Raw genomic sequence first — 23536 nt, forward strand, 5'->3', positions numbered from 1 at the left:
TGACTCTGGCCATCCTGTCTACCCCTTATAAGGATGGTTTGATGATAGGGGACCCACCTGCACAATCCAGGCTAGCTCCCCATCTCAATAGCTTTAATTTCATCATCTCTGCCAATTCCCTTTTGCTATATAAAGGTCACCATATATCCAGATTCTGGGTATTCGAAGGTAGACATCTACGAGTGGGGGTAAGGGTGATTAGTCTGTCTACCATAATCATTAACATGTTTATCAAGACTAGCTCATTTAACTCATCTAATCTTCACTAAGACCCATGAGGTAAATGAAATTATATCCCCCTCTGGAAACTAAGGCACAGGGAAGTTAAGTAACTTGCCCAAGGTCACACAGGCAGTAAGCAGTGAAGCAGCGATTCCAACCCAGAAAGCCAGCTTTAGAGTTCACTTTTTTTTTTTTTTGAGACCGAGTCTTGCTCTGTCACCCAGGCTGGAGTGCAATGGCGTCATCTCGCCTCACTGCAACCTCCACTTCACGGGTTCAAGCGATTCTTCTGCCTCAGCCTCCTGAGTAGCTGGGAATACAGGTGCGCACCACCACGCCCCGCTAATTTTTTTTTTTTTTTTTTTTGGTATTTTCAGTAGAGACAGGGTTTCACCATGTTGGTCAGGCTGGTCTCAAACTCCTGACCTCCTGATTCACCCTCCTCGGCCTCCCAAAGTTCTGGGGTTACAAGCGTGAGCCACCGCGCCCGGCCCAGGGGTTCACTTTCTTAAGAGCTGAAATATGTAAAGTGGCACATAACTCAAGCCTGTAATCCCAGCACTTTGGGAGGCCGAGACGGGCGGATCACGAGGTCAGGAGATCGAGACCATCCTGGCTAACACGGTGAAACCCCGTCTCTACTAAAATATACAAAAAATTAGCCGGGCGAGATGGCGGGCGCCTGTAGTCCCAGCTACTCGGGAGGCTGAGGCGAGAGAATGGCGTAAACCCGGGAGGCGGAGCTTGCAGTGAGCTGAGATCCGGCCACGGCACTCCAGCCTGGGCGACAGAGCGAGACTCCGTCTCAAAAAAAAAAAAAAAAAAAAAAAAAAGCACTATATTAACGTTAGCTATTATTCTTGTTATTTCTACTAAGATTAATATAATAATCCTTATCTCGTACGCTCTTGTAAGAACCAACTATTTAACGTGTGAAAAGTGCCAGGCAGCAGGTCGTCGAATTGTAGTTAGATTCTTTCGGTCCTCCCAATCCACCTTTCCCGAGACGCTCCAGTTCACTCACTCAAGCGTCAGCCTTCCCCAAGATGGCATTATCTTTGTCCCCAACCCCACATCCGCCCCACCCAATATGGCGTCCATCACAATCAAAAGCTTTTTCGGACCTTCTCAAGATGGCGCCCACGCTAATCTTATTACCTTCCGCCCTCAAGATGACCTTAGCAGTTAGCGTCAACCTCCGCACTCCCTGACCTTTCCAAAATGATGGCGAACGTAATACGCACCACACTTTGACCTTCTCAAGATGGCGTTGAGCTGACAAACTCGGGTCGCAAACTCACGCAAACTCAGTGTCGCTTTCGAAGACACTTCCGGTTGCGACGGAGGTAGGCTTACGAGGCCTGCTTCGGGTGCGAAAGGTCCTTCTTCGGCCGGGACACTCCGGCACGACCATGGACCGTAGGAAAAAGCCTTTGGACGTCACGGCCTCCTCGGTGAGTGAGGGTATGAGGTAACTCCACGGGCTCCGGGTTCACCCTGTCTCCATCAGACAAGAATGTCGACCTAGCTTGTTTCTTCACTCGGGGACCCAGAGATCTGACCTCTCCCCTCAAACAGGAATCCCCGACCTGGATTTTCTTCTCCAGCGGGGATCCGGTTCAGTTTTCTTACAGGATCCTGAACTGGGCTTCTCTGCTCTGACACGCGCCCGGACCAGAACTCTCAGACACGGACCTGAACCTGGTGTCCCGTGGTGTCCCCTACCTCCCTTCTGCCCTGCCCGCAAGGACCTGCACCTCGCCAGCCTTCTCCCTTACAGTCGGGAGGAACCGTAGCTTCTTTTTGCTATGCAGACATATCCTCTTCCTGGTTTCTCCTCCATTCAGGGACCCCCAAAGTCCTCCCAGAACTTTAGAGTGTGACATATTCCACAGGAGCCGAAAGTGCCCAGCGTACCCCACCTGGAACTAAATAGTTGTTAATGCAGCCATAGGGAACTGTGAAGTCTGAAAGGATGTAAGCAGTTTTATTAAGTCAGCCACCCTAGAAAGAAAACGTGTTCTAAGTACACATTTTGTGCCAGCACTTTATATGCACTATCTCACTAATCCTCCCAATGGCTTTAGGAGGTAGGTGCTATTAATATCTCCGTTTTATAGATGATAAAATTGAGGCCCAGAAAGATGAAGTAGCTTTCCCCAGCTTACATACAGAAATCTTAGTGATAGCCGGGCGCGGTGGCTCACGGCTGTGCTCGCGCCTGTAATCCCAGCACTTTGGGAGGCCGAGGCGGGCGGATCACCTGAGGTCGGGAGTTCCAGACCAGCCTGACCAACATGGAGAAACCCCGTCTCTAATAAAAATAAAAAAAATTAGCCGGGCGTGTTGGCGCATGCCTGTAATGCCAGCTACTCGGGAGGCTGAGGCAGGAGAATCGCTTGAACCTTGGAGGCGGAGGTTGCGGTGAGCCAAGATTGCACCATTGTACTCCAGCCTGGGCAACAAGAGCGAAACTCCGTCTGGGGCGGGGGCGGGGGAAGAAATCTTAGTGATAGACCCTTGCTCATTCAGTCTAGCTGACTCCAAAGCTGCTGCCTTTTCATCGTCAGAGCAAATTGCCCAACCTTTGATTTAATCTTGAATTTACTTAAGAGTATTAGTACACAAAGGAAGTATGAAGGAAAACATAGGTGTCCCAATATTTGAGTACTAGTTATTATTGGTTATTAGTATTGGTTAAAATTGGTACTAGTTATTATGTTTGTTTGAAGATCAGGAACCAAAAAGCTGTAAATATTAAAGCCAACCTGTACTGATAGGCTAAAATTAGCAGTAATTGTAATAAGAATGCTATTTGAGAATTTACAATTTTTTGAGCATCTTTTAAAGTCAAAGGCCGTTGTAGACTAGGAAGATATGTGGCTGGAAAATTTGGTGTGGTTAAGTAAGCTGAAGAAAAAGAAGTTTTTCATTTGTTTTTAAGAATTTACAGTATTAGGGTCTGCAGTGAAACTGCCCTTTGCATTTTTAAATGGTTACCTTTTAAATCAATTTCTTCCAACATGGAAATTGAACTCAGCTATTTTTATTTTCCTTAACAAGTAAAGTGATTTTTTAAGTGTCTGATGGTTAAGTCAGTGATTAAGTATCTGATTTACAAATGCCCATCCATATAAGCAGCTGTACCTGGACCCTTAAAAAGGGAACGGTTGTTATGTCCTTTTTTGCAGAGTAGGCAGGGGTGACTACTGTAGCTGAGGGAGAGGCGCTCATACTCGCCCAACTGCCCCATTCCCTATGCCTTGGCCTTCTTTCCTCTTCTTGAACTAGGAGATTCAGCCAAACTTACGGTTTTTGAAATGGATTAAGTCATTCGTGGAGCTGTTATAATTCACCCAGTCTATTTTATTTCTAGCTGTTGAAATAATGTGTCTCTAAAGGCTCTGCTCAAAGCTTTCTCTGATCACCCTGCTCGGAAGGAAATGCTCCCTTATCTGAACTTGTGTGCTACTTTCTTCCATTCTAGAGTCATTTGTTACATTTTGCTGGTATTATACATTACTTTCCTTGTTACATTGTAGGCTCTTTGAGGTAGAGAGTATGTCTGATTCATGTTTATGTTCTGCTCTTCAGTGTTAAGTACCATACACAAACTGGATGCTCAGATAGTTTTGGAATAACGGCATTTCCCTGTAGAAATAATAAGTTGTGATGATTAAATGAGTGCAGTGCTAGTCACAGAGAAGGTGCTTAATCAAGTTTAATCTGAAACTAAAAGATGCAGACTTCATTAATTTTATTTTGCTTTATCACTTTCTCCTTGACTAAGAAAAGCCTCAAGTGTTGAAAGTTAGAGTGAAAATACATTTGCAGCAGAGGTAGAATGAAACATGACTTAGCTTAATTTGTGTACTGGATTCTACATTTAAACATTAATGTTTTTTAGCCACATTTAGTTTTTTAGCCATATTTGTCCATTTAGCAGAACTTGAAATATTCCTTTGGAAATTATAGTAATTTAGGAATCCAGTCACCTGCAAAAATTTAATATTTTTGTTTACTTACTGCTTTTCTTCTAGTTGGTAGATCTTAAGGCTGAACTCTTCCGAAAGCAAGAAGAATTCAAACAAGAAAAACTTCTAAAAGATTCTGGAGTTTTTGGAAAACCAAAAACAACTAACAAGGTAAAAAATAAGATCTGATGATCTCCATTGGTTCCAAACATGGGAGAATTATACCATATTTAAGTGTTTTAAGGTTGTCAGTGGTATCTGTACACATAAATGTTAAGGAAAAAATCTCTATCTTGTGTTTAACATTTGCATGAAATGTTATTAAAATAGAAATCAGTAAGATTATATAAAAGTACATAGTAATGTGCTAATTCTTTAGCACTTCTTTTGGGAAAATGTGGATTGTTTACATTTCATAAACGGAAGTTTATCTGGTTCTATAGGTGTTAGGTATCCAAATAGAGACAGACAATTAGATAATATTAAGAATATAGCAGAAAATATCAGGGTGAATAAGAGCTGTGAATGATTTTTCCAGTTTTATAGATAATAGTGTCTACTATTTGTATTACTAATTCTCTGTAATGTGTACATTTTCATTAGTCTTGATTTAGGTTGTAATCATTAAGGAGATAAAAGATAGTAGGAAGTGATTCTGCACTCAAGAAGCTCTTTAGGCTGGGCGTGGTGGCACACGCCTCTAATCCCATCACTTTGGAAGGCCGAGGCAGGCAGATCACTTGACCCCAGGAGTTCAAGACCAGCCTGAGCAACATGGCAAAACCCTATCTCTACAAAAAAAAAAATTAGTCAGGCATGGTGGTGTGCATCTGTATTCCCAGCTACCGGGGAAGCTGAGGTGGGGGGATCACTTGAGCTCAGGATGTTGAGGCTGCAGTGAGCCGAGATCGTACCGCCATACTCGAGCCTGGGTGACAGAGTGAGATCCGGTCTCAAAAAAAAAAAGAAAAAAAAATTTTATTTATATAATTGAGGGCTCTTTTTTTAGCTCCTGCTTGCCACATATAATCAGTTTCTTTGTAGGACACAGCTTATCTAGTTTTCTCCATTGATTCATAAGATCTCATGATCTCCTTTGTTTTTTTTTTTTTCCTGATGCACAAGTAGATTTTTTTGGCAATCATGTGGTTCTGTTTTGTCTTCTAAAATTATTCTCCAGAAACCAAGTATCTGGAGCAAACAGAATGTAGGCGTTTCAAATCGAGCTGAGAAGGATGCTGAACAGAAGATTGAAGAACAGAAGACTTTAGACAAAGCAAGGTAAAGTTATAAGCTCTGGTAAATATAGTTACCTTTGAGGCTGCCCAGGCAGAGAAATGGAAGTTCAAATTTTGTTCTTTTTGATTTACAAATTTTATTTTTAATATCTTTCTAGCCCAATACTCTAAGTACTCTAAAAACAATATAATTTGCAGATATATCTGTAGTCTTATCATAAAAAGGTAAGACATAGTCACAGTTTATAAGATGAAACATTCCTGCTTTCAGCCTTTGTTAGACACTAAGATTATCAATACATTATTAAGAAGTGTTCCCACGGTGTGGGCTAGTTGGGATGACATTAGAATTTAGAAACCCTAAATTTTCCCCCCACCCTTTTATTTTGAAAAACTTCAAGTGTACATAGAACATTCTAATATTCTTCACCTAAATTCCCTAGTTAACATCTTGTCACAGGTGCTTTTCCTCTGTCTCTCATACACACCTGCGTGTATGGAGAGACTTTGTTAAGCATCATACTTTTCCTCTAAATCTTTCAGCATATATCTTCTGAGAACAAGAACATTTTCCTACATAACCACAGTACCACTATCATACCCAAGAACTTTAACACTGATAAATGACTATTATCTATTTTGTGGTCCATATTCAGATTTCACCAGTTGTCCCAGTACAATTATGTACTTTGTAGATTTTTAAAAAAAAGATTAATCCAGGATTCAAAGATTACACATTGTATGTAGTTGTCAAATCTGTTTAGTCTTTTTAAATCTAGAACAATTCCCTTGCCTTTTGGTTGTCTGTTATGCCATTAATGTTTTTAAGGGTCCAGGCAAGTTATTTCTGCAATGTCCCACAACCAATTAGAGTCACATGAAATGTTTTTAGTAAGAATAATATGTAGACGGTGTTGTGTCCTTCCCATTGAAGCACATCAGGAGGCTCATAAGGTCAGTTTGAGTCGTTATTGGTGATGATAGGTTTGATTACTTGGTTAAGGTATGCATACTTGGTTTCACCACTGTAAAGGTGCCTCCTCAGTTTGTAATTAATAGTAATCTGAAGTGTAATTAATAGTAATCTGAAGTGGGAAATTTGGAGAATGTGTGAATATCCTCTTCACCAACTCGTTTCCATGCAATGATTTGTTATCATTAATGAATCTTGATAGTTATCATTTATCACAATGCTGGTTTCAGAATGATGATTTTTCTAATTCTGTCATTCCATCTTTAATATTTTTCTAAAGAAAAGACAGCTTCACTCTCAGAGAGAATCCCAGGCTTTAATGTTTGGCATGACATGCTTTTGGATACATGGAATAATAAAATTCTGTGGTTGCAAACAGTAGTTGCCAAGGTTGCTCAGCAATGTTGGGTCTGAAAATAGAAGGCAGAATATTAGCCCATTTGTGGACTTTTTTTCTTAGCATTTGACCTGTCCCCAACAGACCTCAGGCTTTACTTAAAGATATGATCAGTTTTGAGACATTTCCCACTCTTGGACATATTCTCAGAATTTTAATTTTGTCCAAAGGTACCATGATCTTTTATTATTTTGCTCTGTATATCAAGTTTTTCTTGGCACTTTGCTGTGCTTTTTCTATGCAGTAACTTTTATGAAGCACTTTGGTTTTGCTGTGTTGTGGGAGTCAAGACATCTGCAGGACATCTGCCTGCCTCCAGAGCTCAGGACACACAAGCACAGTCCCAGGCTTTTTTGAGGTGGAAGGCCTTGGGGAAGTTAGTTATCCATTAAGACTCTCTTTATCTGTGAAGTGAGGTGGTTAATACTTAGGTTATGAAGTCCTTCAGGGAATTAAAGGAGATACATAGTGTCTGGCACTTAGAGGTTGCAGACAGTGTCCCTGTTCTCATGCTCTGAATTCCATCTTTCTTTTTTTTTTTTTTTTTTGAGACGGAGTCTCGCAGTCGCCCAGGCTGGAGTGCAGTGGCCGGATCTCAGCTCACTGCAAGCTCCGCCTCCCGGGTTTACGCCATTCTCCTGCCTCAGCCTCCCGAGTAGCTGGGACTACAGGCGCCCGCCACCTCGCCCGGCTAGTTTTTTCTATTTTTTAGTAGAGACGGGGTTTCGCCGTGTTAGCCAGGATGGTCTCGATCTCCTGACCTCGCGATCCACCCGTCTCGGCCTCCCAAAGTGCTGGGATTACAGGCTTGAGCCACCGCGCCCGGCCTGAATTCCATCTTTCTAACTCAACAGAAGAAATTATTCTTTAAAGTCACTAGTGACTTCCTCATCCACTAAATCCAGCGGCCATTTCCCTGACACCTTACTTGATCTCGATTATCCACTCGTAGACTGTTCCTGAGCCCTGAAAACTGCTGCTATTACCGCACCAAGTTTCATATCCTTTCTCATGTGCTCTCGTCCTTGCCTGTCTCTGTCTATTTTGCACCATTCTCTATTTTGCTCAGTGCCCTCTGCTCTACTGGTCTCTCTTCCTTGAAAATGTCAAGCTCATTCTCTCTTAATCTTTCCTCTTTCTGCCCTGCCTCCCCTGCCCCCAGATCCTCCTGTGGTTGGCTGCTTCTTGCTGTGCAAACCATGGCTAAGTTGTCATGTTCAGAGAGGTTTCCCCTGACTGCCCTCTCTGAGTTAGTGTCCTGCTCACTCACTCTAACCTGACACTTGCTGCTTTGTGTTTTGTTTGACTTTTAAATTTTTTTTAGTTTTCTTTTCATTAAAACAGTAAGATCCACTGATGATCAGCTAGTTACATTAAGAGCCCTCCAAAATAGGGTCTTAGAAGGCTGATACGAGTGAGCTGGTCCACCATGCACTGCATTACTGCATGTCAAGGGGCCTCTGCTGGCATGTGTCTGTTCCCTTTACAGCTCTTCTCACAGTCTCAGATCCTCCTTTTCATTGCTTTATTTATTTAGCTTTATTGTCCTTCTCCATCTCTAGAATGGAAACTCCCAGGAAACTGGGACTTTTTCTTGTTCCTGTGAGTCCTCAGTGCCTAAAACAGCGCTTGGCAGGTAGGAGGTGTGCAATAAGTACTTGGCGAATGGATGTGTAAAATAAAAGAGGAATATTTCTGAGATTGTGATTAAGAGTGGTCATTCACTAAGAGAACTTGCAGATGACCTCTTTGGGGCTTCTCTTTAACATCATTAAGTATTTCCAGAATAAAGAATTGCTCACCCTCTCATGGTCTGTACCACTGAAAAATACATGTCATCAGAGTTACTGTGAGCAGAGAGGCTGCGTTGTTGGAATGTTGATATTTGTTTTAAGTTGGCAGTTAAGTTGTTGGAATCTTAAGTCAGTTGATTCACTTATTCATTCATCAAATATTGATTGAGAACCTGCTGTGTGCCAAGCGTCATTTTAGGCCCTGGGACCCGTGATGAATAAGAGGACACAGGCCATGCCCTCATGGAGCTTCTGTTTTCCTTGGCAGAGCAGACATGGGGCAGGGTGGTCTGAGGGTATCCTCAGGATGGTGTGGTCTGTGCTGGTTGTGGTTGTCTTGACCCCATGAGGCTGGGCCTCATGGGCAGGTGATACCTGTAAGGCAGGGAGTGTGGGGGCAACCAGGAAGAACAGTTTTAAGACTATTTCTAATACTTGTATTTTTTTTTCTCCTAGGGAAAAATTGGAAGAAAAAGCCAAATTATATGAAAAAATGACTAAAGGAGACTTTATAGGTAAATAAAATTTTTTATTTCTACTTCATTTTTTGTAATTCATACAGCCCTTTGATATTACATTACTTGTTAAAATAACTGTAGGAGAGAAAATTTAGACATCAAAATTTTACTTTCTGTGGCTGCACAGAGACACGAAAATCAGCAATAATTTATCAAGTGTCTGGTGGATGCCTGGCAGCATGTTAAGTGCCTGGAAGGGAGAAACAAGTACTGGAAGCCAGATCCTCTGCCTCTGCCCTCAAGGCAGGGTCATCCTCCGAGGAAAATGGCACAGAATGAAGCAAAGTTAGGGAACAAGGTCTGAGTCAGTCACAGTTACCTACAATTACAGCTGTGCTAAAACAGGGTGGTTGGGGCTGGGTGGAATTGTGGTTCTGTCAGGTGCTAGAGTTACGTTTTTTCTTTCCCTGTTATCCCTCTATTTTCTATTTGTTTTTTTCTGTGATGTGCTCATAATTGCTGTAAATCTGTTTGGGTATAGTGGCTTACGCTTGTAATTCCAGCACTTTGGGAGGCCAAGGCGGGCAGATCACCTGAGGTCAGGAGTTTGAGACCAGCCTGGACAACATAGTGAGACTCTGTCTCTACAAAAAGTAATTAAAAAATTAGCTGGACATGGTGGTTCATGCCTATAGTCCCACTACTTAAGAGGCTGAGGCTTGAGCTCAGGAGTTTGAGGTTACAGTGAGCTGTTGATCCTGCCACTGCATCCTGGATGTAGTGAGCTATGATCCAGTCTAGGTGACAGAGTGAGACCCTGTCTCTAAAAAAAAAAAACAAAAAACTTCCTTATCTCATACGCCTCAGAAAAAACCCAATCTATAATTAGACAACAGTAGAAGAGATTTTATGATGCAGTGCCTATTTCATTCCCAAAAGGCAGGGAAAGTGAATATGTAATCAGGGAAGTCTTTTGGGAGAAGTTGGGCTTACCCTTGGCAAGCTGGAGAAAGGGATCCTGCAGGGCTAGATTGGTGAGCAGACCAGCCGAGGAAGGGCAGGGCCAGAGGTCAACAGAGTCACCTAGCCTAGCATGGCTGGGGCCCAGGTACAGTAGGAGAGAGGCAAGGCTGGTCCTAGGTCCCTGGCTGCTGCTTCCCAGACCGCAGGGGCACTTTCCCTGTACAGCAGGAGCCCAGCACAGGAAGGTCAGACACTCAACAAAGCTAGGCACTGTAGGAGAGGCTTTGCCTTCTTCCTGAAGAAGCAGCTCCAGGATGGCCACCTACTAGGAGGCCTCACTAGCCTATGGCCTTATAACTCAGACTACGTCTCCTCTCTATTTCAGGAATTTTGTGGTTTTTAAAAATAAGTTTATTTTAGGCTGGGCGTGGTGGCTCACGCCTGTAATCCCATCACCTTGGGAGGCCGAGGCGGGCGGATCACAAGGTCAGGAGTTTGAGATTAACCTGGCCAAGCAAAACCCTGTCTCTACTAAAAATACAAAAATTTGCTGGGTGTGGTGGCAGGCGCCTGTAGTCCCAGCTACTTGGCACGCTGAGGCAGGAGAATCACTTGAACCCAGGAGGTGGAGGTTGCAGTGAGTCAAGATGGTGCCACTGCACTCCAGCCTGGGCGACAGAGTGAGACTCCGTCTCAAAAAAAAAAAGTTTATTTTATTAAAGTCTCTTCTCTTTTGATTCAAACTTTACTTATATTGTTGTTTTTTTTTTTTTTTGAGACGGAGTCTCGCTCTGTCACCCAGGCTGGAGTGCTGTGGCCGGATCTCAGCTCACTGCAAGCTCCGCCTCCCGGGTTCACGCCATTCTCCTGTCTCAGCCTCCCGGGTAGCTGGGACTACAGGCGCCACCACGTCGCCCGGCTAGTTTTTTGTAGTTTTTAGTAGAGACGGGGTTTCACCGTGTTAGCCAGGATGGTCTCGATCTCCTGACCTCGTGGTCCGCCCGTCTCGGCCTCCCAAAGTGCTGGGATTACAGGCTTGAGCCACCGCGCCCGGCCTACTTATATTGTTAATATAGAAATCAGGTCCAAAGGAGTGTGAGTGTAGAGACCTGATTTTGTCAAAGCCAGCAAGCCCACCTCCTGATAGATATGTCAGACCTACAAGTTTGGGCAAGTTATGTTTTGGAGCCTCAGTTTTTCTTCACCCTAAGGTGGGGAAAACACCACCACTGGTAATAGGAAGCCTAATGTCGGTTCAATGTAGCTTAATCTCTGTCATCAGAGAAAAAGACTCAAATGACTGTGTCCTAAATCCAGCGTAGTGAAACTTTAGGTATACATAATTTGTGCTACATGAGCTATCCTGGGTTAAATTAGGTGTCACGGATTGTTGTTTAACTGCCAGTGTGTGTTTTAGCTCCTCAAGTGGACCATAAGCCCTGCAGGCAGAGAGTGTCTTGCATATCTGTATATGTCCTGTAGGGTCTCGCTCCATGCCTTGCCTGGAATTGGTGTTCATCGGCTTGGCAAGAACTCAGATGACTTCTTTTACCTGTATTATGATCTTTAAAACATTTACCAAACCACAACAGTATAATCAGGGTTAGTGATCCAGCCCACGTGATGAGACAGATATGTAACACCTAAAGCAAGAAGTTCTACTGTCCTGATCTGATGACATGGAAAATGCAGTTTTGCTTCTGTATGATGTAATTGGTTGGACGAGTTGCATAAAATCAGACTGTTGTGTTATCTTAAAATGACATTCTAAGATGGTTTTGCTTACTCAGGTAGTGTATTGATGAGGCAACAGAAAACTTTAGGCTCTTTCAAGATTTTTTTGTGTACTATGTGTCAGTTCCCAAGGTGGCTGTGTCTTTGTAAACGTTTGGGGAGTGGAGGCATTGGCTGATGAGCCGTCAGGGGTGATGGGGCCACCAGGCAATGAATGTGACTGCTTCTTGTCAATTCCATGTGTGATTTTCCTCTTTGATGTCTGAAAACTGATTTTTATGTCCTAGATGAAGAAGTGGAGGATATGTACCTTGTGGATTTCACGCAGAAGATCATAGACAAGCGCAAAGAAATGGAGGCATCTGGTGCCCATAGAGATTCTCAAAAGGCAGGAGAAAGGGACGACGATGAGGAAAACCTTCCTGAGGGAGAGATCCCTCCTCCCCAAGACCCCAGTGAAGAATGGTTGGTAGCATCATGGATTAGCTCTGAGGAACATCCTCAGACTTGTGCTGACATTTTGGGAGTTATTTTGTTGGGTTGTTATCAAGCCATTTCTCTTTATTGTTCCTGGGTGTTCTTTTGAGAATTCCTTTTAAGTTAGGTTGGATTAGGTTATTATGGATGTAAAAATAGTAGCTCAAATGAAGACATAATTACAATAATTACATATAATTACAAATACTGACTGAGCTCCTGCTGTGTGCCCAGCCCTGTGCCAGGCCCAAGGAGACTCAGTGCCTGGCAGACTTGGCTTGCCTGGATCACTGACATGAAACAGTGCGGGCAGAGCGCCTTCCTTTTGTGCCTGTGCTGCTGCCTTACCCGTGTCCTCGTTCTGACATGGTGGAGAGCTGCTATCTAGGAGAAGGAAGCCAGCAGTGGTGGCCCTATATGTCTTAACTCTGACTGTGACATTGTTTGGCAGTGTGGTGTGGACTCGTGGGCCTTGGATGATTCCAGCTGCACCTCTCACTGACTGTATGATCTTAATCAGGTTCCTCAGTCTTTGAGGCTCAGGATCTTCCCTTATAAAACAGAGATTATACTGCCTCATTCCCATGACCCTTTACTTTAACCCCGCTTCAAGAAGTAAGAGTGTTCTGGGCTACACAAGAAACTGCTGCCTGTGAAGTATAAGCAGGCATTTTGTAAACCTTTATTATTGACATTTTCCTGAATTTTGCCTATATGTAGATGAATGATAGAAGAACCAAACTCGTCTTTTCCTTAAAGAGACTATCAATAAGTAGAGAGACCAGAATGGGAATTCTGTTACAATGATTTTTTTCTACCTAAGATATTATTGTTTGGAAACTATGCAGCAGTTCTTGAAATTGCTGAGAGCTGTACTGATGCTCTGACAATTTTCTGGGAACCCACCCTCTTGCCTTTGGGATCCTTCTCATCCTTCTTTCAAGGCTGAAATAGCCTCCTCATGGTGGGCATTTTTTGGGAACTTCTCAGGACTCTTTGCAGCAGGCGTTGATCTTTTGTTAGCCTTTGGCCCTGTGGGCAGTCATTGATGAGCTGAAGAGAGCAGTCCCAGCTACTGTGGATGACAGAGAAACTGCATCTTCCTTCCACTGAGGGTGTCCATGTTGGTTCAGAAATAACATTCTCATTGGGATAAAACAGGTATCTTCTTACCTACTTTTTTACATCTAAATAATTTGGTACCATTTGGAACAGGTACCATTTGGTACCATTTGGAACAGGCTTGAACAGCCTGCAAGCTATAAGGAACCAAAAGAGAAAAACATACAGTCTCTTCTTTTAGTGCCTTTCTTCATCATTTCTTTCTTTTTTATTTATTTGTTTTTGAGGCAGGGTCTCCACACTCCGTCACCCGGGCGGGAGTGCAGTGGCATGATCATGGCTCATTGTAGCCTCGACCTCCTGGGCTGAAGCAATCTTCCTGCCTCAGTTTTTAATTTTTTTTTTTTTGTAGAAACAGGGTCTCACTATGTTGCCTAGGCTCTTCTTGAACTCCTGGGCTCAAGCAATCCTCTCGCCTTGGCCTCCCAAAGTGCTGGGATTACAGGCATGAGCCACCACGCCTGGCCTATCATTTCTAATCTCTAAGTGATTGCTCCCTCATCTGAAGTCAGGCAGCACTTAATATACTTCCTGCTCTTCGGGTATTACCTTTTATTTATTATTGTCACATACTAGGCCTCATTATCAGAAAAAGATTTTAGCAAACTTTTGGTAGTCTTTGTGTACCCACTGTTGTTAATAAGCGTTTCATGGGTGTGTGCCTTAACTTCCCCAGACCCTTGGAAGGTGGCATGGCTGTTAGCCCTCCTGTATTACTCTCCTTGCCTGAGGAAAGCTTTGTTTGCCTGCAGGGGTTGCTCAGTGAGTGATTGCTGATTAGATGGAGCCGTGGCTGACTACTGTCTTGCCACTTCTATTTAATGGGATCTGTACGTTTTGGAAGCCTTCTCCGGAAACAGAATAGTCTATGATTGCTTTTCAAAGCAGAAATCTCATCTCCTTTGAAACGTCTAATGTCTTTTTAAAAATTTTTGCTTATTAATGCCTGTGTGATTACAAGCAATTTGCCAGTGATTTGAAGAGTTTGGAGGGCAATTGAAGGTGTCACATGCCACCATATGGTGAAGGAAGACGCTCTGCAAGCAGTTCTGACACATTTTTTTGTTTTTAAATTAAGCTCCAGAATCATAATTGCTTGTAAAATCCTTTTGATAGTTAAATTCCAGGTGGTAGAAAATCTTTCCAAGATACTGTAAATAATTACACAGACCATCTGGCTAGATGGTTTTCTTCCCCATCCATTTGAGGGGGAAGAAAAGGAAGAAAGAAACTGCTTGCTGCAGTTGGAGGTTTTATTTCTTGTGATAATCAGCTTCAGTACTAGAGTAAACACTCAGTTTTTAAATCACAACTAACAATTGAAATCAGTATTACTTGAGAGGAAAAAAATTGCTAACAAAAGCAAAGCCACATACCTGCCGAATCTGACCTTAGATTGGTCTGCCAGGTAGTATTTATTGGACCCTTAAGTGTGTATTCAGTACCCTGCTAAAGGCTGTAGGAGATTCTCTGCCCATAATTTAAAAAGTAAAATATCTGTTGCGTCATAATACAAATGAGATGTTTTTCATGAAAATCCGTCCACATTTTCTATTGTAGGAAGTCAGAATATTTCATTTTGCCTTGCTGTCTGCCTGGCTTAGCTGTCTAACCACTGTCTAGTTTGAGCAAAGATGAGGAGAGAGGTATGGTGTTTGGCTTCCTCCTAATTAAGAAGAGTCCAACTCTGAAAAATACTGTGAATTTCTTACATTACGAGATTGCTAATACATTGGGTAGAATTATACCAATTAGAGGAAATAAGAGAAAGAAGAAAAAGTCTGACTTGAAGTCTGTGAGGAAATGAGCAAGTTGAGAATCTCAGGCGCAAGACAGAGTTACTAAGATACTGATAAAATGTCTGGAATTGTCTCAACTAGATTAAGTTCATAGATGCTGCAGCAAAATTCTGTGTAGGTGATTTATCTGTGAAATCAAAGACATAAATGATCAAAATTATTGTCAACAGTTTCTAAAACTAATATTTAATAAGGAGCACAATGAGCTTATTGTGTGTCAGCTTTAAAAAGCATATTCCTATCAGTGGTGGTGGTCTCTGAGGCTGGGGGCTCTTCTTGGTAGTGAGGCTTCTCTTTCCCCTTCACTGTTCACCTGCTCCCTGACTTAGGGGCTTGTACATGTGTACAAGTCCTTCACATTTTTTCGCTTTCATTTCAGGGTGGATTATGTGGACTCTTTGGGGCGTTCCCGGCGCTGTATGAGAAAAGATTTGCCAGATCTGCTGGAGATGGATAAAAATCTTCAGGGGAGGCTGTAAGTGTGTGTGGTATGCAGAGCTCTGCCCAGGTCTGAAATGCAGCCACAGGGATTGTTTTGTGAGGGGAGGCTGTTTTATAATTAATGATCTCTGTTGCTCCAGTAAGGAAATATTGATTGATTGAAGCACTTTTTAGTGGTTAGCATGCACATACACACATAATCCACACTTGGAGAACAACCTGACTGGTGGATGAGTAGAGTTGTCTCTTTTACCTTGAAGGATGTCTGACTACAGAGTGACAGAATAAGCCCAAACCAAACCAGCAAACCAGCCTTTGTGGAGAAAGTGGTTTGAGAATTTACACTTGATTTTCCCACAAGCAAGTGGCTCCAGGGAGAGAACTTACTCACTTTTTCTTTATGTATCGTTGCATTTTTGTAGTAAGGACCTTATAACTAGATTTTTCAGCAGGACCTAAGACCTAAGAGATAACTCTAAAACATAAGATCTAAGAGGTAACTCTAAAACACAAGACCTAAGAGATAACTCTGAAACATCCAGGGGAATAAATTCCTCTTACTACAGGAACTTTTATGTGAGAAGTGTTGGGAGAAACTCCACCTTGTCCAAGTCCTGCAGGTTCAGGCATCCAGCAGATAGCCTTTGGCTTGGCATAAGAAAGGGAGAGCGGAAACCTTGAGCTTCTCGGCCTGGCCATCTGCAAGGACAGGAGACATCACTCAGGCCAAAATGTTAAGCAGTTTTCATGTCCCCAGATGAGAGACCATCCACAGGAGGAGACCCGGAGTTCCTCCTCCCTGCCTGGGCCACCTCCCATCTGGTCAGCCCAGGACCTGGGTGGAAGGAAAGTTTGTTTTTTTTTTTTTTTTTTGAGACGGAGTCTCGCTCTGTCGCCCAGGCTGGAGTGCAGTGGTGCGATCTCGGCTCACTGCAAGCTCCGCCTCCTGGGTTCATGCCATTCTCCCACCTCAGCCTCCGAGAAGCTGGGACTACAGGCGCCCGCCACCACGCCCGGCTAATTTTTTGTATTTTTAGTAGAGACGGGGTTTCACCATGTTAGCCAAGATGGTCTCGATCTCCTGACCTCATGATCCACCCGCCTCGGCCTCCCAAAGTGCTGGGATTACAGGCTTGAGCCACCGCGCCCGACCAGGAAAGTTTTATGTCTTGAGTGCTCGGGCAAGATTCTGTCATGCTCATGTAACAAGTCTCGTGCTTGAGTAAGAAGGGTGAAGGCTGGCCGGGTGCAGTGGCTCACGCCTGTAATCCCAGCACTTCGGGAGGCCAAGGTAGGCAGATCACCTGAGATTAGGAGTTCAAAACCAGCCTCGCCAACATGGTGAAACCCTGTCTCTACTAAAAATACAAAAATTAGCTAGATGTGGTGTTGGGTGCCTGTAATCCCAGCTACTCGGGAGGCTGAGACAGGAGAATCTCTTGAACCTGGGAAGCGGAGGTTTCAGTGAGCCAAGATTGTGACACTGCACTTCAGCCTGGGCAACAGAACAAGACTAGTCTCAAAAAAAAAAAGGTGAAGGCTGTGTAACTGATTTTCCAGCAGTCTTGTGGGTCAGAAGCCTCTGTAGTTCCCTGTCTTCTTTATCAAGTAGTGTTACTTATCCATGATGCAACTGACTGTACTTAAACACTGATATCTCAGTCCTTATCTGAAGATAGTTTTTGCTGTGTTTTCCTACTAGTTTTGTTAGTCCTGCTAATGAAAAAACCCTGTTATCTGAAGATATGAGAAAAGAACTTCAGCGCCAGCAATGGGAGGAAGAAGAAAGAGAGGCCCTGAAGAGGCCCATGGGGCCCATACATTATGAAGACATTCGGGAAAATGGTATGACTATTTTCTTGCAGCTTTGCAAATCTTTTTTCTAATCTTAAACTGATGGCAAACATTAAGGGAAGTATTCATAAAGCAATAGCTTTTACATGGAAATTAAAGATCCTGCTTTGGAAATTGAAAATATTTCCTTTGTTCACTTCATAGCCTTAAAATACTCACATTGGGAATATCTTCCTGACAGAGGGTCTGGTAATCCAAGGGATTGTTCCCCAAGAGAAGTGGAGACAGCCCCTGAAAGCAAACGAACGCTTGTTATGCTTCCCTTGGCAAACAGGACAAAAACTTGGTCTAACTTTTGTTGTTTCTTTGGTGTTTTGTTATTTCGCTTAGCCGTTTTCTTTTTCTTTTTAAAACTTGTGCCAAATATCACTGCGTTTCTCTTTGCTTTGGTAGGAAATGTGGCTTGAGTATAGTTGAATGATCAGGACAGTCTGATCTTTTGGGTAATTTGTACTTCTTTCAGAGGCCCGGCAACTTGGCGTTGGGTATTTTGCCTTTGCCCGAGACAAAGAGTTGAGAAACAAGCAGATGAAAACCTTAGAGATGCTGCGTGAACAGGTACAGATAAATCCCAAGTGTCTGTGAGGAAGGATGTGAGCGCTTGCTTTCTTGCTGGACCACACTGCAGAAAAATCTAGTAAATTAATTAGAAATTAAAATTGATATTTGGAATTGCATAAAGGTAGTTGCCATACTATTTTTGTGTTTCAAATTTTATAACTGCTCACAAGTAACCTGTGCAACTTTGATGTTTTAAATCTGGTGCCAAATATGGCACTTTTGGAGCGACTTGGATGGGAAAATAGTAAATTACTTAAGGGATTAAGGTGTAGGATGGAATGGGTTGGTTTTCTTGAGTGTTAAGGCTTGCAAGATGCTCTTTGAACGCTTACGAAACTTTGTAAGACATCGGAGGGTTCGTATAAGAGTACTTCATAGGGCTTCATTGTAAGGACCTCAAGGATAGCTTCTTAGAGGTGGCCTGAAGATCAATTAGCTAGTCTATTTTTAGAAGAAAATTTCATCTTTTTGAACAGAAATATTGCAAATTTGGCTTCAAGCAAATAATTTTCTGATTTTCTGTTCAGACAACAGATCAGAGAACAAAACGAGAAAACATAAAGGAAAAGCGAAAGGCTATCTTAGAGGCAAGACTTGCCAAACTTCGACAAAAAAAGATGAAAAAATCAAAAGAAGGTGGAACAGAGGAAGAAAACAGAGGTATATCATGTCTATGTTGCCGAACTTCAAAAGGGAAAATTTTGTTCCATTGACGTCTTGCTAATAGGGCTGGCAATGTGAAAATTAGCCATTTAGTTTTATATCTAAGCAAACAGTATACCTTTGAGGTACTGGCAGGAGCAATTTTTATAACCAAAGTGATGCAGAATGACATTCAATATTTTTAGGCTATAGATGAGGATATGAAGCAACAATACATTGTGTTGCGTCTTAGAATGGCATAGTCTTGTAATTGAGACAGTAAAGAGATATTTTAAGATAAAGTTTAGTTTTGCGTATGTATGTTTTAGACTTACATTTTTTGCTATTGGTTATTTTATATATATATTTAAAGAAATTTGTATTCATAAAGTTACGTAGTAAAAGAATTTAGAAATACGAATATTGACAGCTTGCCAAAGCTTACCAAAGAACTGTGCTCCAGAAGTTGGTGATTTGGAACTTGGAGCACAGTTCCCCTTGGAAACACTATTAAATGCTGTGTCAGACTAGCTTATTGTATAAGTTGTGGTAGTATAAGCTAAATTGCCATCAATCTAGAGACTCCTACATAGAATAGCTCAAACAATATAGAGATCTGTTTCTCTACTTAACTTGGAGGTGGGTGGGTGAGTGGGTATCCAGGGTAGGTGAGCAGCTCCGCCCCAGGTGGTCATCTAGTCCCAGGCTTCCTCCAGTCTTGCTGTTTCTGCCATTTCCTAGAGTATTTTTTTCTTCTGCACAAAGTTTGCTCCCCTGCTCCCCTGTTCATGATCCAGCCTAGGGTAGGCAGGGAGACGAGGGAGGGAGCCAGCTTCCTTTTTAGAGATATGAGTGGGAACTTACATACAACCTATGCATTTACATCCCGCTGGCCAGAGCTCAGTCCTGTGGGCCACACCTCACTGTAGGAGAAGCTGGGAAATGGCCTCTCCAGCAAGCTGGCCACATGCTCAGCTGAAACCTGGGGGCATTCTATTACCCAAAGGAAAAGGGGGAGTGTGGGTATGAGGGGTCGTACAGCTCTCCATCTCTCACAAAGGTTATGTGAAGCCATGGGCCGTTTCCTAATGTCTGAACAAAACAGACCAGAAACATTTAGGAATTTGAAAACCATCTGTTTAGTTTCAGATAAATGCTGTCTCTATAACATGTTAAGCTGTGCAGATTGTTTCTCTAATTTTGCTCCATCTCCTGAACATCTGTCATGTCCAGAAAATGTGAAGTGCCACCGCAGTGTTTTTTAAAAATCCGTGTTTCTTTTACATTTAAAAAATGTGACCAAAATTGAAGAGCCTACACCAGACCCCAACTCTTCCTCCCCTTGGCTCTGCTCGCTTCGCCTGAGATTGTGATGTTAGTTGAGTGATTTGGGGGTTTCTGGTCCTGCGATTGCCAGTTTGGAGAAGCAGAGTGGCATAGTGAGGGGCACAGAGACTAAAATCCATCCAGCCCAGCCCAGGACCCCATCCCGTATCACTTTCTACCTGTGTACCATTTCAGAGCTTAATTTTCCCCCTCTATAAAATGGGGATAACATTGGAAATATTGAATTTATTAGGATTGTTATAAGAATTAAATAACCTGTTGTATACAAAAGACTTAATCCACTGCCTGGGACATGATAGGTAATTCATAAATATTGATGGTTACTTTTACTTGCAGGATTAGCATGTTCTGTATTTTTAAAAATAGCTTTAGGCTTTGTTATAACAGTGTCTTATTCCCTTACAAAAATAGATGGAGATGTTATTGGGCCTTTGCCACTGGAGCCAGAGCCTGTGCCAGCTCCACGTCCTGCTGCCCAGAGTAGCAAGGTAGAAGTCATTGTCCAGGAGAGGAAGGACACCAAGCCCGGAGTGCCACACGTCCGGGAGTGGGACCGCGGAAAAGGTAAGGGAGGTGGGCTCTGAGGTGTAAGAACTCTCTAGTAAATGGAAAATGGTTTTTTTTTCCAGAAGCACTTGGGGTAAGTTTTAACTTCGTGCTGCCTTGTGTGGTTTTACAGCTTTGGAATGCCATTTCTCAGGATCTGCCTTTAAAGTATTATGAAGGTTTGGTGTTCTCATGTGCTCTGTTTTTTGCAGCCTCTTTTATGTTCAGTTGAAAATGGTCTACATGCCAGTGTACTAACCTGGATTCACACATAGTTCCACTGGGGAATTTCCCTGGACATTTTTTCGGTAAATTCTCTAGAGTGTCCACAGCAGCCTCTCTTTGGAAGACTATGGTTTATGCCTCTTTGAAAAAAATCATTTCAGTAGAACATTAGTCCATGCTGTCTGAGCTGATAAGATACAAAGCTAAAGTAAGAGAAATGCAAGAGCCACTGTTAGAAATAGAGGTGAAATACCAAACAAGGTTGGGCAGGTCCCGTTTGTGTCTTCCAAAACTCAATAAAGGACAAAATTTGTATTTTGGTGTGAAATACCTACAGTGTCATGTCAAGCAGATGATTTGTCTGTATTTCTCTTTTTCTGTATTTCCCATCTAGAGGTAGTCACTCACTTTTCTTAGCCTGGTCTTTTATACTGGTTGTAGGTATTACTTATACCTTGTAACATAGTTTTACTCTTGCCATTCTTGTTCTTTGGATAGTTTGTGGTGGCTTTTAAGAAATATATGCAACGATTGGATAATAGTAACAATAAATTCAACTGATTTGTTAATCTGTTCTAATAATTTTCTTTCTTATTTTTACTAGAATTTTCCTTTGGATACTGGTCGAAGAGGCAGTCAGATCTTCGGGCTGAGAGAGATCCTGAGTTTGCCCCACCATCAGATTACTTTGTGGGTCAGAAGAGAACTGGTTTTTCCAGCAGCCAGGCATGGAGCAGGCCTGGGCCAGCACAGAGTGACCCAGGGCAGTACCCTGACCAGAGCCACAGACCTAGCCCTGCACATATGTCACCCACTCCTGCCCCCGACAACCCACCACAAGCCCCCACAGTTACTTTCAAAACTCTGGATGACATGATTTCCTATTACAAACAAGTGACTTGATCTTTCAAAGCACCCTGGCTTGGGTTTGTACTTTGACAGTGCCTTTCTCTCCCAGAGAGGGAGAAATGACTTTAGGAACTGAATTGTACCTTTGTCCTCTCCTTTCCCTAGGAGGCACACACTTGAGGTTGGATTTGTCAGCAAGGAGGAAAGTCGTGGAAACTTTGGCCACTTGGCTGTTCATTTTATTCTAAGAGGGATAGGGACATACCTACCTGGATTTACATGTGAACTGCAATAGAAGAGAAGTATTTATTCTGTAAAATTTGACACTGAGATGTGCTTAAAACCCTATCTGTTTCATACCTACTCCCACGACTTACTCATATTTAAGGGTTCTTTTCCATTCCTTTTGCAAATACTAGCATGCAGGTGTCTTTATTCCAAGGATTCAGCTTCCAGATCAGCCGACGGAACATAGGTCAGGAGGAATTTCTCCCTGTCAAGCAGTGGCAGACTGCATGGGAGGCAAAATGTGTTCTCCAAGAGGACCCAGAAGTAATCACATAGGAAATGATAAGGAAGACCAGGAGGAGCTCTTCGTAGTCCAGAAAGGTAGAAGTGGGAGTTGTTTACTTACTTTTACTGTCATACCATCCTATTACCTACACTCCTGTGTGCAGTGGGCATTCAGTAAATGTGTGTTGAATGACGGACGTACGTGGAGGCTGCTGGACCTGGTCAGAGACAAATATGCCTTAGCGGCAATGGTTAGAGCTTTTCAGCGCATTCCACCTCCCTGTCGCCACCATGCTCAGCTTCCTCACGTTCAGGAACCTGACTTGGATCAGACTTGGGGCTGCACAGTGGAGCAGGTGGGTCCCCATGTCATTACTAACAAGGAGAGGGTTGGGGGTGGGCAGGGCTCCAGAAAGTCAGTGAGGTGCCTGGGCACCCACCCCATCCTCTGCCTGCCACACCTCAGAGGGTTCCTACAGCTGCAGACAAGCAGTTGAGAGTTGATGACCAGGCCCATGGGGCTCCCATAGCTGGTTCCCAGGCCAGTGAGTGCTGTGAGAATGTGCTAGCACAAGTCCTTAATGTTCCTTGAGGAGTGGGAAGGAGAGGAGTGAGTGAAGGAGACTGTCCCCTGGGGGTCCTCTGCAATGGCATCGTCTCTGTTCCCACAGTGCTGCAGTGTGGAAGGGAGTGCCCCATCCTCATTACAGATGACACTGGAGTGTGGAGGGGTCGATGACTTGTGCAGGGTCATATGGTACCTAAGGAGCAGATCTCAGACTTAAATACAATTGATGTCTAACTCGCAGACAGACTTTTCAGCGCCCTCTGCTCTTAGTTTTGTTGCCCTAGTATCAAGCAATCTTAGACAAACATCCTGAATTCTTACAAACTTACCTCTAAACACCGAGGGTAAAGGTGCCAGTCCTGTTAATGGTCAGCCTAATCATTCTGTCAGCCTAATTGGGTAATTGCTTTTTTTAATAAATACACATAAAAACCAACTAACCCAGCTGCCTTTTTTGCAGAAATTGACAAGCTAATCTTAAAATTCACATGGAAATGCAAGGAAGCCAGAATAGCCAAAACAATCTAGAGAAAAAACAAAGAGGACTCACACTTCCTGATTTCAAGACTGACCACAAAGCTACAGTAATCTACACGGTGTGGTAGTGGCATAAGAATAGACACATAGATCAGTGGAATAGAGGCGAAAGTCCAGAAATAAAACATATATCCGTGGTCAACTGATTTTTGACAGTGGTGCCAGAACCATCTAGTGGGGAAAGAACAGTCTTTTCAACAAATGGTTCTGGGATAACTGAATATTCCATGCAAAAGAATGGGTTTGGACTTCTGCCTCATGCCACATACAAAAAATCAACTCATGATGAATTGAAGACCTAAA

General features: G+C 43.0%; 1 protein-coding gene across 1 annotated transcript; it reads left to right on the forward strand.

Annotated features, from left to right (window-relative positions):
* The first annotated feature begins 1519 nt into the window (after nucleotides 1-1519).
* On the forward strand, nucleotides 1520-23136 carry CCDC174 (coiled-coil domain containing 174). The gene is made up of 11 exons (XM_033210805.1): nucleotides 1520-1676; nucleotides 4263-4367; nucleotides 5377-5477; nucleotides 9054-9112; nucleotides 12040-12217; nucleotides 15530-15625; nucleotides 17294-17436; nucleotides 17909-18003; nucleotides 18534-18666; nucleotides 20407-20559; nucleotides 21371-23136. Exons 1-11 carry the CDS (start codon nucleotides 1635-1637, stop codon nucleotides 21667-21669), a joined length of 1404 nt encoding a protein of 467 aa, XP_033066696.1. The 5' UTR covers nucleotides 1520-1634; the 3' UTR covers nucleotides 21670-23136.
* The last annotated feature ends 400 nt before the right edge of the window (nucleotides 23137-23536 follow it).

The sequence above is a fragment of the Trachypithecus francoisi genome, unplaced genomic scaffold (assembly GCF_009764315.1).
Source record: "Trachypithecus francoisi isolate TF-2019V2 unplaced genomic scaffold, Tfra_2.0 Lachesis_group0, whole genome shotgun sequence".
Classification (NCBI taxonomy): domain Eukaryota; kingdom Metazoa; phylum Chordata; class Mammalia; order Primates; family Cercopithecidae; genus Trachypithecus; species Trachypithecus francoisi.